Source organism: Cavia porcellus, unplaced genomic scaffold (assembly GCF_034190915.1).
Source record: "Cavia porcellus strain 051 isolate PalLab524CR breed Dunkin Hartley unplaced genomic scaffold, mCavPor4.1 scaffold_26, whole genome shotgun sequence".
NCBI lineage: Eukaryota > Metazoa > Chordata > Mammalia > Rodentia > Caviidae > Cavia > Cavia porcellus.
This window is the reverse complement of record NW_026947509.1, coordinates 31313430-31329282: the sequence shown is the minus strand read 5'-3', so window position 1 is coordinate 31329282 and position 15853 is coordinate 31313430. Positions and strand designations below refer to the sequence as shown.

Genomic DNA, 15853 nt, shown 5'->3' with positions numbered 1-15853 from the left:
TATCACGGGACAGTTCTAACAAATAAGGGTGGGGTGGCCCCAGGTGCTAATAAACACATGCAGATGTCGCACTGGATAGTGGAGGCACTAAAACCTTGTGGAGGGTTTCAGCTGCCTGTTCTTTTCCCTTCTGGGAAGTGTGTTTTTGTGTGTCTGTCACCTTAATCCTGGTTACCTGCTGTGGCCACCCCTGGGAGGGTTTGGGTGTCGGACCTGTAGAAGTCCGGGTGTCTGCTCAGGAATTAGTAGTTTCTCTCATGTCTAGGCCTTTGCATGGATCTAATTATATCCGGAATGCCTCTGGTGCTCAGAATTTATGGCTTTCTAACGAACAGACCGTTTCCACATCACAGATGGAAGCCTACAGTAAGAGACTTTCCCTTGGTTTGCGAGTGTCCAGGCTAGGAGCTGGAGGATGTGTGCAAGGTGGGTGAGGTAAGGGTGCTGGTGTGCATGGCAGTCTGGGCCCCATTCACTATTCTGGAGACCCCTGGAGGCAGGAGCCAGAGCAAGGAAGCTGAGGAAGAAGGGGGAGGATGAGTCTGGAGGTGTGACTCGGGGTACCTGCCTCAGGACCCAGGCCCTGCCCCTGAGATGTGGCCGGAACTGGAGCAGGTCGGAATTTGGGTTCCAAATTCTGGCACTGTTCCAGATTCTGGTGAGGGGCCTTCTGTTCTTGCTTTTGATGTTTTCTCCTTTTTTTCAGCGTTTCTGCCAACTTGCTCTTATCTCACATTGCTCCCCCAGCCCCCTCTCTTTCCTCCTCTCCCCTCTTTCCTATTGCTACTTGGAGAAGCAAAGAAAAATGACTTGTAATCCCTCCGTCTCTGCAGGCGCTGTCTTTGAGAATTCAGCTAATTACAGAGCAAAGTACTTGGGGGGAAAAATGTTTATCCATAGCAAGCCTTACAGACATTTTTTTTTTCTTGTCATCATTTCCTAAAAAATACAACTATTTACATAGCATTGACATTGTCTTTGGTGTCATAAGTATTCCAGCGGTATTTACAGTGCACAGAGTGGAGGACTGTACCCAGGCTCCATGGAAACTCGGTACTGTTCTATCTAAGAGATTGGTGCATCTCTGCATGTTGCGCAGGTGTGTGGTGGTCCTGCAGTCACCAAGGAGAAGCCCTGGCCCGTGTATGGAGCCCCTGCATCTCTTCTCCCTGGCCTCACTCCTGCTCTGTCTACCCTTTGCATGTCTCCTGTCCAGCTCCACCGTGTGCTGGGATCTGGGGCACCACTGTCACCTGTGACCGCCTTTCTATATTTGTACAGCAGGGATAATAATAGTTCCCACTCTCTAGGGTGCTTTGGGATGGGATTTGAACAGCTTCCCTGAGTTAACATCCTTGACAGGCCTCCCACTCCACTGGCTGTGACATGTCCTCTAGCATGTGGTCACTGAGGAAGGGTGGCTGAGTCCCTCCTGCACCACAGAGGATACTGGGGAGCTAAAGATTGGGACACTGAGCAGAAGGGTGGGATAGGGGTGCCCCACCCTGCTGACCTCTGGAAGATGGTGGCCCCATGTTACAGAGATGATTGGTTTTGCTGCTGGCCATGCAGCTTGGCATTGGGGGGCTGTGTGAATCTTCAGCTGAAATCACCTTTCTGTGTCATATTTGAGCTGGGACAGGTGAACAGCTCCAAGTACGGCTTAGAACACATGACCATGTGCTGCCTCTCCTTGGGGTCTGTCCCTGGCTAGCCAGCAGCAGTGTCACAAGCAGGCAGCCCTCAGTTTACCCCCCTGGACTGGCATTTGATGACAGCCCTGATGGAAAGTTCCCGGAGAATGGGGAGTTTTTGAAGCTTGCTTTTCCTGAGTGAAATATGTTCCCTTTGCTGTTTGTCATGGAACCTGTGTCAAGTATTAGATTTCCTGTGATAGAAACTCTTACTTCCCAGAGCAGTCTGGCTGAGAAAAAGTCCTTCTGGACAAGCACGGTTTCCCAGTGTCGCCTTTCTCAAGCCTGCAAATCCCTGATGACAACTTTTGCTTCCCTGGAAATCTTCAGCATTTGGGGCACTGGGGTGGGGCTGGGGGTATTACCCACCCTCAATGGGCTGCTTTGGGGGTCTCATCCCAGCCTGGCCTTGAAGGTACCCACTGAGAAGTGTCAGTGATCACATTAAGAATTTGCACCTTGCCTCTGCTAAGGTACTGAGTGGCTTCAGGCCACTTACTAACCTCCTTTAAATAGCACTGAGTTACTCCAGATCCTGTCTCAGTGGACCATCTGAGCCCCTGGGCGCAGTGTCCACCTCCTCATGTTGCAGTCCAGCCTCCTTTCCACATGAAGCCCTTGTGTACACATCTGGGTGGACCAGCTCACCATGTTCTGCAACTCAGCGGCTGCTTCCCCTACACCGTGAGCCTGGAGCACGTCCTGCCAGTGGTCAGGCAGGCGTCAGCCGCCCCTTGGCTCCCTCCATCCAGGGTGCTGGACTTGGGAAGGTCCCTCCCCAGCACACGCCATCAGTGTGTCTTGTTTTCTGCCAAGAAAAGGCCAGGCTTTCTCAGAGGGCGGCCACCCAAGATCAGCTGCAGCTGAGGATTCTTGTGGTCAGGGGAAGAAATGAATCACCCTCTTCTTGATGTCTCTCACTGACCGCTGGACTTCATGGATAAACTTGGGGGGCAGGGTGCTGCTGGGCGGGAGGGGTGTAAACAGGCATGTCCTGGGGGTGCACTAAGTGAGACAGCTGACCCTCTCCTGGGCAGCGTGACTGAGGCCGGATTGCCCCTTCTGGAATCAGTCTTGAGTCTTCCACCTGGCCTGCTGGGGCCAGCCACCCAGCAACGCTGTTGAGCAGGACACAGGAAGGGTGGTGTGTGTGTTTGTGTGTGTGTGTGTGTGTGTGTGTTTGTGTGTGTGTATGTGTGTGTGTGGAGATACAGCTCCACCTGGGCAGTGGCTGATGGGAAGGGTCAGGGCAGGGTGACAGATGCCAGGTGTGCCCAGGGGTATGGGTGGGGAGTGGCTGACTGACGTCTGCAGGGCCACCATGAGGCTGGGGTCTTCTGCTGCGTAGAATGGAGCAGGAGATCCCGGTGGAATTGAACCCCGCATGGCCAGGAAGTGGAAAGCAGGCTGGTGTGTTTGAGAGCAGGATCTTGAGATGCGACAGACGCCACACACTTGGTCAAACCCTGGAACAAGTGCTTCATGCTGCCGCTCACAGCCACGCTGTTACATGCTGATTGCAGAAGTGAGAACCGGATGCAGAGGCTCAAGGGCCCTGTTGTAGGGTCACATGTGAGCTGCCTCATTCTGGCCTCAAGGCCCAGCCTCTTAGCTACTGTGTGCTGCCAGGGCCCAAGAGCCAGCTAAGGAGTGAGCCCTCTGTTTCTCAGGTGACACAAGGAGTCCATAAGGAGTCTGAGCTGAACCGAACCCTGAAACTTGGCTCGCAGGGGTGGGGTTTCCTAAGAGCCCACTGAGTCCCGCAGTGGAGAAGCAGGACACCACTGCTGGGAGCAGGAGCGAGGGCAGGTGGAGGAGGGGACTGAGGCAGATGAGCAGGTGGGAGCAGCCTGTGGGGGTGGTGGCAGATGGGCGGAGGGGCTTTTGTTACTGTGTTTTATTAGATGACACATAGTTGGGTCTGATGGAGAGGAGAGGCTTGTGATTGATGGCTACATCTGCCAGCAGTGGTCCTGGGGTAGGGTAGAGGAGGCCTTCACAGTTTCAAGAGAAGCTTTGAGGGTACTTGGAGAGGGAGAGGGTACAGCTGGGATGCTGGGGTCAGTCCCCAGTCCTGTGAGCAGCAGGGCTTGGTGACAGGCTGGATACTACCATGCATGTCCTAGCAGTGCTCAGGTGGGCTAGGTTCCCAGGTGATCCCATGTGCTTGTCCAAGCACCATGTTTGAGGGGGTCTGGACTGGGGGTGGGGTTTGTTTGGGTCCCCTCCCACTTTGAAGCGTGCCTAGCGTGGGGTGGAGTAGCTTTTCATGGCCTAGGGACACATGAGAGCCAGGAGGCGGCTTTGCAGGGTGGAGGTGGAAAGATGCATGGGAATGAGCCGCCCAGTGCTGGAGGGAAATTCAGGAAAGAAAGGTTGGCCAGCAAGGGAGCCCAGAGGAGACAGTGGCTGCATGGCCCAGGCTGCAGAATGTGGTCAGCCCCAGGGAAAGCATAGGTTGTGGCTCTGGCTGGAGGCCGGGAAGTCTGGGAAGGGAGGATCACAGCCCAGGCGCCCAGGGTGGACACTTCCGGTCACCTACTTTGGCTTGAAGTGGCCTTGCGGAAGTGACTACTCCAAGGACAGCACCTAGGAAAGGGGACCAGGTCCTCACTTGTGTGGCCCTCATTGCCAGGTGAGGTAGCAGTGTCCTGGGCTGGGACTGGACTTTGCAGGCTGTTCTTGCTCCCACAAAGTTGGGAGCGAGGGTGCTGGGGGCTGCAGTATCCTCTTCTAGATTGGGGAGCTTGGTCTTGGTGTGTGACCAGCCTGGCCTCCATCTCCAGCAGCTCCCCTGGGGCTGGGGTGTGGTGTTGGTGGGGAGAGTTCGTGAAGATTTTGGGGGTGCTATGCATTGCATGACCATCAGCATTTATTTCCTCATTCCCTTTCTTGGTCTGTCTTCGTGAAAGATTGTGGAGAGAGGCAAATGTCCCCTTGCTTTGTTGCTTGGTGAAGGATTCGCACAGCTGTGGAGTCCTCTGGGCTTCCCCTGGGACCCTGTGTCCCTCCCCTGCCCCAGCCCTCCACTGTGCCACACCCCACGCCATCCCCCCAGCCTGCAGGGACACAATTACCCTTGGCCGCTGACTGCTGGTGGCCAGCATGTGGCAAACACATGAGGAGATGCAGATGCTCCCCTCTGTTACTGTGTGAGACATGAGCCTGAGGACCCAGTTCTTTCCCAAAAGCGTGAATGCAAATTGCAGCCCCTCCTGGAGATGGAGGCTGGGTGTGCTGCTCCGCTTAAGCCTGGAGAACAGAAGGGAGTGACTGTGTGTCCCTCTGTTCAGGGCTGGGGGGGGGGGTGGGTAATCAGGCAGTGAATAGGCATCTTAGACATTTTGCTTTTGTTTTGACATGGATAAGCGCTTTCCAGGTATCTCTGCTATCAAATGCCACCTGGGTCACAGAAATGTTCACTCTCTAAAACTGTCCTCTTTAAAATCTGTGCTTAGCAAAGTTTGGTGGTCCACCTCTATAATCTCAGTCCTCTGGGAGGCTGAGGGAGAAAGGTCAGGAATTCAAGTCCTACCTGGGCAACTTAGTGACTTATGAGACCTTGTCTCAAAGTAAAGATTAAAAAGGGTTGGGGATGCAGCTCAGTGTGATGGCCCTGGGTTCAGTTCCTAGCATGGGGTGTAGGGGTGGGGAGCTGGGATTTGTACAGGCCCCAGTTAAGACCCTGAGCATTGTGTGTGGCTTTGATTTTGATTTTCATGTAAATCCTGGATTTTCTAAATCTTTGGGATCATCGGATCCAAAGGAATGCTTGGACACCCAGCTGTCATGAGAACACATTTAGGTCATGCCCTTTGGATAGCCTGGGTTGTGGCATCTGTTTCTTCTCCTCCAGGAGACTGTTAGGAGAACCCCAGATCCTACCTTTGCCTGCACCTGAGGTCCGGGCTCCAGGTCGGCTCAGTCCCCTGCACTTACCAGACCAGGTGGATTGGGTACTTGGTAGGAGTGTGTCCACTTGTACACTCCAGAGCTGCTTGGCAGCTTTTGAAGGGACAGGAGAAGAGCTCTGTGTCCCTTTGATCACATCCTTCTGGTCCCTTGTCTGCACGTCCACAGCACTGAGAGCAGAAGCCAGAGGGGGCAGGGGCAGCCTTTGGGATTGTCTTGGCTATGGCTGTGCCTGTCACCTTTGAGAGGAGCTGCTGAGGTTTTTATATCAAGGATTGGTTGTGTTCACTTCCATAAAGTGATGAGTAGGTAATGATTTTACTGTCTTAAGTCCTCTTTGCCTGAAACTCAGCAAGAAAAACTGCCAAGAGATAGCTGACACTTGCCTGCATGTGGGAGATGGTTTTTCCATTGGCTGCTGAGCCCTACTGTAAAACCAGGAGGGCTTCCCTCTGCCGCCTAGGTGCACATGAGGTTTTAGCTTTGGTATTTGCTTTGGGCTTGCTGTCCTGTGGTGTGGGGAGAAAAGGGGACCCGACTGAGCCCCTCCATTGCTGATGCTGAGGCTGATGGGGTTTGTTGTAATCAGGGTTTGCAAGCAAAACAATTTAATACAGGACGCATAATTTATAGTATTAGTTTATGCTGGTCTCCCTAAGAGTCAAATACAAAAAAAGTGCAGGAAATCTGTCCACACGCGAAACCCTAATGAATCCAGCTGAGGCCTGGATCCCATGAAAGTTCCCCTCATTCCAGCCCAACTGGAGGCCTAGAGCCCATGACAGTGATTCCTGCAAATGTGTTTCATCTGCGCTGGGAAGGCCCAAAGGTCAGTGGTGGAAACTAGGAAGTCTGTGCCAGTGGGGTGAAGGATCTGTGCCTGTAGGTTGAAGGATCTGAACTGGAGGCAGGAAGTGACACTCAAGGTAAGAACCATGGCTCCCCCGAAAAGTACCACAGCCATCCTCAATGACAGCAAGGACCCAAGTTCCTCCAGTGATGACAACAGTAGAGTATCAGCTTTTCCAGAAGACTGAGCAGCACCATTTTCCCTTCAGAGCCAGGAAATGAGGACCAGGGCTCCCCCAAGTGAACCACAGCCATTCTCAGTGACAGTGAGGTCCCGAGCTCTTCTGACAATGAGAATAGCCAAGTTCACATCAGGAGAGAAGTCTGACAAGCTCCTCCAGGAGAACCCACGGCAACAGGAGAACCAACAGCACCAAACAACACCTTTCCTCTCTGGTTCTGCTTTTTTGCTGTTGGCAGCCATCCTCAGCTGAACCCTCTGCACCCAGCACCACACAGATGTATTTCAGCTGGGTGTGCCAAGTTGACCACCAGTTTTCCATCCATCACAGAGTCTCCTTCTGTCACCTGATGGTTCCCAGGCACAGAGGATGCTGGAGTAGCACATGCTGGGGCAGTGTGGTCTTGGGCTTTCTGCCCTCCTCTCACTCGGCCTCATGGGCAGCACCTTTGCACCCCTCACTGATTGGCGCAGTCCTGCTTCACTATGGACCTTTTTTCTTTTAACCCTTCCAATATTTTAATCATGTCCATGATATCTGTCTGACTAAAATCACTTTAATGAACAAGTTGTTTCTCTCAGGATGCATGCTGATCGGTGGCCTCATCTAATTTGCCACTCTTCCTATTTTGGGAACGATTACTGGAAATAGTCTCTTCTCTTTTTATAGAGACCTTCTGGTGCTTTTTGCTAATATATGCAGAGACAAGAGGGAATGGTTGAACTTGGAAAAAAAGGAAAAAAAAAACAAAAATTAAAGGTTGGGAAATGTCACTTGAGTGTGGCTGGCGGAAGTTCTCACTGTGGCAGTTTTGCCCCCCAGGGGACAGTGGCGGCTTCTGCAGAGGTCTTTTTTGGCCAGGAGCCTGGGGAAGGTCTTACCGGCTTGTGCAGAGGGGTTGGAGGGCAGGGATAGGAGTCCCCATCCTGTAATGCCTAGGACGGTCCTACAGCAAACTGAACAACATGAACGCCTGCAGTGCCAACCTGCCCTGGGGGAAGGTTTCAGACACTCTCTTCCGAAGCTGATTTTGATTGCTTCAGCTTTAAAGCATCATTTTCTGCCTTCTTATCAGCCTCTTTCTTACCCCATATAGAAACCTTTTCTTCTGGTGTTGGTATTTATGATATTTGTCAACGCCAGACACCTTCCTTCCTGCCAGTGCCCCTTGTTTTCTGCACAGTGCTGGGCGTGGCTGAGGCCCCATACAGCTTGTCTTTACCCTCCAGCAGCAGGTAACAAGTGCATGTGCACCTCTGGTGGAACCCCTGAAGTCCACACTGTCAGGGTACTGAGGCGCCAGCTCTGCCTCACAGGTGGGATCCTCTGCAGGGGAAGTGGGAGCACCCTGCCTCTGCATCACACAGGTGTGTTTGTCCTCCCACCTGTCACCTTCTCTGGGAAGGCCCAGAGAAATCCTTGGTGGACATGATACTGAGCTGGACCCAAGATGCCACTGGGGAGCTAGGGACCCCCCATTCCACCTCTGTCCTTCCTACCCACCTGAGTATAAAGCCAACCACCCTTTCCAGGTCTGAGGATGCCCCTGACTGGAAGTGGGCTGTGGAAACCGTTTTTTCTGAGGTCAAGCCAAATCTGGGGTTTGAGAGACAGCCTCTGTCCTCTGTTCTACCTGAAGTGTGATGGTGTCCTCCAGGTGACGCTGAGGAGCCTCTGTCACAGCTGACAAGAGCAGAAGGGCAGATGCCACCTGTGGTGTTGTGTTCCTGTGCTGCCCTTGCCCCTCACCACAGGTGGCTTTTGTGGTTTGTCCTTGAGGAGCAGCATGAAAGGGTGGGGTGCAGGAGCCCACAGGACCTCCTGTGTCCTTTTCCTCCTGAAGGATGGCACACACTTATCCCTCCTGGATGACTGGCAGACCAGGGTCAAGATCTCTTTTACAATTCCACTCCTCACCTTCCTTTATACAGTGAGAAAATTGGGGACCTAGGGAGGAATTCAATTGAGGTGTCTCTAGCTTGGGAACTGTCGGTCTGTACAAGCCCATGGCAACAGTAAGTCTTAGATCAGAAGCTCTTCCGCTCTTATCACGGGATTTGAGACACATGCTGAAAGGTGAAATGTAAGTGTCCCTGAAATGCACATGTCTTTGATGTCTTTGTTTCTGCTGCTGTTGTGTCTGCCAGCTCACCAGCGTGGGAGGGTCACCTGTGAAGACCCCAGTGGAGGAGAGCCTCCCTGTCGGCCCCGGGAGGGGCATGCTGAGGGCAGGATGGGAGCCTTCCTGGTTGGCTGGCTTCTGTTGCCAGCCGCACAGGTTCTGTAAGAGGCTGTGAACATGATTACTAGCTGTCAAGTTGTGTTATTTGGAAAGTCAGCTTGCGAAGCAGATGGCTCTGCTGACTACTGGAGGTTTCCTTTAAATAAGGCTTATCAGCTCTCCTAACTAATGCTTGTGAAATAATAATATTCACATGCAGGATGTTTAGAGGCAGCCAGAAGTGGGCCCGAGCTGAGTCAGGGACGGTAGCCAAAGGGGCTCAAAGCTTGGACCCAGGAGAGAAGCCAGCTGTGGAGGGAGGAAGGGGGTGGGTCAGGCTCTCTGGGACCCCTCTGCCTCTTTCCTCCCTGCAGTAGGAGTCCCTGCTGGGCAGAGGCTCTGTGCCCACTGCCCTTTGCTGTGGGTGCAGCCCCGAGACCATCTATGTACTTTTCATCTGAAAACCAAAATGGTGATGTGCTCTAGCGCGTGGAAAACTGAACAAATGTTGTCCAGGGGGATCTGTTTTTTAGAGAACCAAGGAAGATAAAGCAGAAAGACGCGCCAACATGTGTGCTATAATGGCCCTTTTCTTTTTCAGAGAAGGCAAGTCTGGCTTTGGGAGAGAGGATTTAGATTTTGGAGAGCAGGCTTGGGAGCAACTGTTCGGCTCATCCTATCAGGCGGGAGAGCCCATGTCTCGGGGTAGGGAGAGGCGATTCTCTGTCACCCGGGCTTTCAGGCCACAGTGTCAGGGCAGATGAGAAACCCTCATAACAGGGGTAGAAAATCAGCGCTTCCTTCTAGGCTGGAAAGTGCTGAAAGCTAGCCAATACACTGGCTGTGGGTGAACGCAGCTCCCTGGATGAGCCTGTGCCATCCATCTAAGGTGGATCAAATGGATTCTTCTACTCTGCAGCCTGCATTCTAGTATGGCAAGGCACAAAACCCGGGGAGGATTCCAGGAAAGGTACAGAAACTGGGTGACACTAACAGCCCTGCATTGGATTGCTAATGAAATGCGGTTTAATTTATTTCCCCTCTGGGGTTTATGAATGGCTCTGGAAACAAGCAGAGTGTATTTACCCGTCTTCAGGGTGGACCAGGTACTTTCATATTAAAGTTCATCTCCATTTTTGAAAGTTATGCTGTCTCCCCAGTGGTGGGACCAGGCGCCCAGCGAAGTGAGAAGCCCTGGTAGTGAGAAGCCAGCAATAGTCTCTCTGCAGTGCAGCTTGGATTCTCAGCTTACAACCTGGTCACCTGCAGGGCTCTGCAGCTGCAGCTGTAAAGTTGAGAGCTAGTGCTCATTCATGAGAGAGACAGCATGCTGGGAATCATGGCCATCTCTCAGGTTATCACCCATGATTTTATCCCTGTGTTTTTATGGTGAAATCACTTCACACCAGCATTTCTCTCAAGTTTGTCAATTCTTGGAAGCAGAGACTCTTCCTTGTCCCTGGGTAGCACTGCAGTAGTCAAATGATCACAGAACTAAAAACTCACTACAAATGTATCCTGGACATACCAGGGTAGCAGGTACCTTGGATTAGTGTCCATTCTGCTAATATCCACCTTTTTTCCGCTCTTCATTATCAACAAAGCAGAATGCTTGCTAAAGCTAAAGAAATGACATGATGGCAGCAGTGGCCATCAGTACTGTTGACCCCAAAACCCCAGGCTCACCTCTCATGGATGAGCCTTAGGGGATGTGTCCACCTCTCTGAACCTCTGCATCCCAGTCAAATGGGCTTTAGAAATGGGGTTCTGATACATGATTCCTGTCCGGCTCCCACTCCAGAAGCTGGTTATTAAAGAGACTGCTTCACTGAAATGCAGAAGGTGAGATAGATCTGCCTTGGTGGCCTCACCTTCCGGGGGTTCGTGTAGGAAATACCACTTATGGAAATGCCACTTCGAGAGTTCAGTGTATATGTGGACTGAGTGACCTGTGGTGGTAGAAATTTGTTGTCAAGGAAGGGGCCACTCATTTATTTCATTAAACCTGAGAATATAATTTCACACCAGGGCAAAAATCCAGATTTTCTAAGGCCACAGCTTGTTTGGAAGGCGACCATATCCCATTCATTCTTATGTCATTGTCAGTGCTGTGAACACGGTTAATACCTACAGAGTATTTGTGAAAAGATTCAAATAGGGGAAAGTGGCAGCTGACTGTGCCTGCACTCTGGGAGTGCCCTCTGGTACCAGCCCCTCACCTAGACACAGCTCCTGCAATCTCTGGCATTTTCAGGCCTGGAGGAGTGTGTGTTGAATTTTCCATCTGGAACTTTCATACACACCAGTTTTGGAATGGCACACCTATGGTCAGGCCAGCAGGAAGCTCGACGGGCTCATCAATAACCTAGAACTGCAGTGTTGCATCAGGTGGCATCTAGGACCAGCATCTCTGGGGGCTGAGACGTGCTGAGAAGTGCTCCAAGTGTGGTTGTCGTTATCTCCATTGTTCTCTTAGAGGTGGCCAGTAGTGGACAAGCCTGGTCTGGGCCCGAGTCTGCTGGGTTTGGCTCATGACGTCTCCTGCCTGTTGTAGGGGCCTTGGGTGCTAACCCGGAGCGCTGGGAGAAAGATCCTTTCTGAGACCCATGGAGCCATCTCCGAGAATTGCTGAGCGGGCCCCTTTGGCGCACACCTGCTCCTTGTAAAGGTGGCGAGGGTGACAGGTACCAGTGAGACTTTGGTTTTTACCTGAGTAGCAGCCTCTGCACAGCTCCGTGGTTAGGAGAGGTTCCTCAAGTAAACCTGCAGCAAGTGCTTGAGTTTTGCCTTTCAAGCCCTGAGATCAGTGTGAGTAGGTTTCTATAGAGCAGGCTGGCGGCTCCGGTCCGCGCGGCCGCGATCCACCCCGGCGCTTGGCCTCGCCGCGCTCGCCTCCGCCGCCGCGCTCCCGGGACTCAACCGGCGGGGTTGGGCGCGCGGCCCACGGTCCTGCACGTCGGCCCCCGCCCGCCTGCCCCGCCCCGGCGCGCATTTCCATTTTAAACCGCCGCCCGCCCCTCGACCACTGCCGGCGCTCCTGCCAGCCCGTCCAGATCCCAGGGAGTGGTGGAGACTGCGGACACGCGGGGCTGTGCTGAAAACCCTCGGCGATGCGCACGGGCCCTGCGCCGTAGACAATGAAGCCGCGGGTGTCGCCGCCCGCCTTGGGCCCCGCGCGTTGCGCCCGCACCTGTCGGCGAGGCCGTCCCCGCGCCTGAGCGCCCCGCGCGCCCCCGGCCCATGGCTCGGCGCCCCGGGCCCGGACCCCGGCACGCGGGCCGCGCAGCGTACGGGCGGGCGCGCCCCAGGGCCGACGTCCCCGCAGCCTGAGCGCGCCCCTCTCCGCGCCTCGCTGGCCCGCGCCCAAGGCAGCATGTACCTGCTGGACGGCGGCGGCGGCGAGCCCGCGCCTCCACCTGAAGACTCGATGCCACGCGGGACGCCCCCCAGGAAGACCGTTTACCGCATCTCGGTGACTATGGTCCGAAAGGAGCAGCTGGCGACGCCGGGCTCCGACGAGCTGGAACTGCGCTCTGCCCGGCGGCCTCGGCCCGCGCGCTCCCCAGACGCGCCCGAGCAGCTGCTGGAGGAGCCCGAGGAGGACGCGGAGGGCGGCTCGCCGCGCTCCTGGGACGTGCGCACATTCCGTACCCGGAGCACCGGGCAGCTGGAGCTCGGGCGCCTCCGACCTTGCGCGCGCGGCCCGGACCCTGTGGACGTGGCCGGCAGTCCCCCGGTCCTGGAGGGACGAAGCTCGCTCGCGCCTGATAGCCCAGGCGCAGAGGGGCCACGGGCCCAGACCCTGCGGCGGAGCCTAAGCTTCAGGCACTGGAGCGCGCCCGAGGCGCCTCAAGGCCCGGTCCTGGATAGTGGAAGGCGCCGCAGCAGCTCAGGGAGCCTGGCCTGGGCGCCGGACGAGGAGCCGGAGACGGGTCCAGAGGCCGCCGCCACCGCCTTGCAGCCCTCCTCGGAGAAGCGCAACACCTTGGACGTAGGCGAGGTGCTCAGCAAGAACGACGCGCTCTCGGACCTCGAGCGCTGGGAGCGCAGCAAGAGCAAGAACCGCACGCTGGACAACAGCGACCTGCAGCGGTTGGAGCGCGCGCGGGCCGCGGCCTCGGAGCACCGGCTGCTGCGCTTCTTCAGCGGCATCTTTGCGCGCAGGGACGGCGCGCCCTCCCTCCGGAGCGGCGCCCCGCGGACACGCGGCTACTTCAGCAGCCTGCGGCGGGCCCCGGTTGACGCGCACTCCTCCAGCGCAGAGAGCATCGACGGGTCCCCGCGCAGAGGTGGGCTCTGGGGCGAAGCGGGGGGTAGGGGGGCGGTGGCATAGCACTTGAGCGGCCTGGCCCGCCATGCACGCTGGGCCCGGGTAGCGCATACGGAGTTGTGCGCCCAGATCTCCAGTTGGCCGGCAAGTGGCTGCACGGGATGTGAACTCTAGTACTGCGGATTTGCCCAGCGGCACTGCAGCAGCCTGGCCCTGCCCTCCCTGGCTTTGTGTACTCTGTACCTTTACTGGTCTGTCACTTGCCAGAGTTCCACTGGTCTCCAGCAGGTGCTGGCCCAGCCCCCTCCATTAGGCTGTGAGCACGCCACTGCATGTCTGCAGCCCTGCTCCTTGGGCTGCTCCCAGGCCACATTCCCAGGTGCAGCCCTGTCGAGAAGTCAGCAGGCCTCTGGGTTTGCGCCCTGCTCTTTCCCTGCATCTCATCCCTGGGCTTTCCCATCTGTGAATACCCAGCCTGTCCTGGGTAATCTGGGCTTTTCCACCTGCAGAGCTTTTGGTGAAGCAGGTTCACAACCAAGGGTGAGTTGTGGAGGGCAAGGCTTCTGCCCAGTGGGGGCTCAATGGAGAAGGCCAGTCCAGAACAGGAATCTATTTCCTAGGGAATGTGGTGGAACACTTCCTCTGCAGGCAAGGCAACCTCAGTTTTCTCCTGTCTTTAGGGCCCTTGCAATAGAGGCAGGGATGGTAATAGTGCCTGGCAGGAATCAGTTAACCTTGCCATAGCATTTGGGGGTCAGAAGCAGCAAAACAGATCCCATCTGTGTATCCTTTGAAGAAGAAAGGCTGGGGCATGAGGGACAGCCAGATGGCTCCCCTTTACTCATGGGATGGGAGGTAGTATGCTTAAAAACTGTTCTACCCACAGGTAGGTGGGCCACCTGCAAGGAAATGCCCTTAATCTTATCTTTAACCTCGTTTCCGAACACTAATGCCAGATAGAGGCAATTGTAGTAGAAGCAGTGGCTTTGGTTAGCTGGTTTCACCTGCTGTACAGCCAGTTCCCAGATGGGCTTAACAAGTTCGCCTACTGACACAGGGTTTGCATTAAAATCAGCCAGGCGAAGGATGTGCCGCCCTTTCGTAAACATGAAGGCAAACTGCAGACAAAATGGTCATGTTCTGATAATCATCAGATGGGTCTCAGGAGGGAGTAGAGGATCCCTGAAGCCAAGCAGCTGACTGTGTAGTGCCATTCACATCTGAGGGCTTCGTACTTGAGGATTAACGTCTATACTGAGCTGCCGTGAGGCTTGATTGCTTCCATTTGCCACTAACATCTTGCTTTCAGGTGTTTTGGAGCACTGACCTTGGAAAAGACAGAGCTTGACTCCAGCCATTAGTCCACCCCTCCTCCTTAGCTCCTGAAGTCCTGGAAAATAGCATGGGGCCCTTAGACGTGCAGGCTTGCATGGAGTTGTTTTGCTGCCTTTTTCGTTCACCGGAAGTTCAAATCCGAAGGCCCCAGTTCTCCCTCTAATAGCAGGCTTGCATCTTTGTTCTTGTGGAGTTCGTGGAAAATAGTAATTAGCTGCCTGGGTTCCAGACATGTCCCTATCTTAGCAGGGGAGAGAGAGATGGGGGAAAGGAGGTGCGCAGACATGATTTAGAGGGAAGGAGCCTCATCATGTACCTGTTGACAGCAGTTAAAAGCATTTGAGGTTTTGGTGGTTTCTTTTGGGACAGTAGATTTGTGACCATAAGGGTGTGAAGTGTGTTGAAATGTTTCCCTGCAGGGCCGTGTAAGTTAATAATAGTAATAATTATAGGGACACTCAGTTTATTTGTCCTTTGTGGGCATAGCTTCTCAGGATGGAGCTATGTTGGCTGGAGACCTAGCAGTGTGGCTGGTATCTGTGGACTCTGCAGAGGAGCTGAGTGCTTTAATGAGCTGGATGATGGCGCCCACACTGAGTACTCTCCAGGCCCTCACTTACAGCTCTGGGTGATCATTTTATTTTATTAAAAAACTACCCTTTTCACCTGGGTAAAAATATTTGCTTTTGGCAAAAATATAAAGCCTTTCTTCTGGTAAGGCCAGTAATGTTGTATGTGCCTGTGACAGACCTCCCAGTGTTCAGGGCTTCTCGTTTTGTTAGGTTTCTCCAGTTTTTATGCATTTCCTTGCTATTACAGATTATTCCAAATTTGAGTGAATTTAGGTACAAGTCCCATCCTTAAGGCCTCCTGTAGATTCCCTGTGCATGCTCTTAAGGGGTGGGGTGGGTCTGCAGGCTTAGACATTTGGGGTTTAGGAAATAAAATGGTGTGTGTTACCTGTGTTTCTTTAAAAAAAATTGCAATTAAGGTTTGAAGTTGGTTATAGAAAAAGTAACTATAAGAGTCTTATCAAGTTCAGTAGTCTTAACTGCGTTCTTAATTTAGGTGCTCTGTCTCTATCTCTCTCTTATAGCCCAGACTGACCTCAAACTTGCGATTTTCCTGTCTCAGCCTCTTGTGTTAAAGATGACAGGTGCAGGCCACTGTGCCGTCAGGTGCTCTGTCTTGTGGGTTGATTCCCTTGTTGTTTCTAATCCTGTTTAGGCTCCTCTCCCTTCTCCTGTTGCCCTGCTAATGAGTGACAGGAGCCTCCTGAGTTCCAGCACTGACCCTAGTTCCAGCATGGCTTCCAGCTTTTAGCATGCTGGTGAACATTTCAGAAGGACTCTGTGTTCCATTGAGGGCAACTTCCTGTTCGCTGATACTA

At 53.9% G+C, this 15853-nt stretch overlaps 1 protein-coding gene across 10 annotated transcripts in view; it reads left to right on the top strand.

The window, feature by feature from the left end:
* Agap1 (ArfGAP with GTPase domain, ankyrin repeat and PH domain 1) overlaps positions 1 to 15853 on the top strand; it is a 488546-nt gene that overhangs the window by 122452 nt on the left and 350241 nt on the right. For 2 of the 10 annotated variants that reach the window (XM_063237061.1, XM_005005704.4), the window contains exon 1: positions 11771 to 13147. The exons of 5 other annotated variants lie outside the window; for them this stretch is intronic. In XM_063237061.1, coding sequence (XP_063093131.1) covers positions 12232 to 13147 — 916 coding nt within the window. In that variant the 5' untranslated portion in view covers positions 11771 to 12231. Of the gene's footprint in view, positions 1 to 11690; positions 13148 to 15853 lie in introns of those variants that run through there. 3 more of the 10 variants (XM_005005706.4, XM_005005705.4, XM_005005703.4) reach the window with 3 other exon arrangements.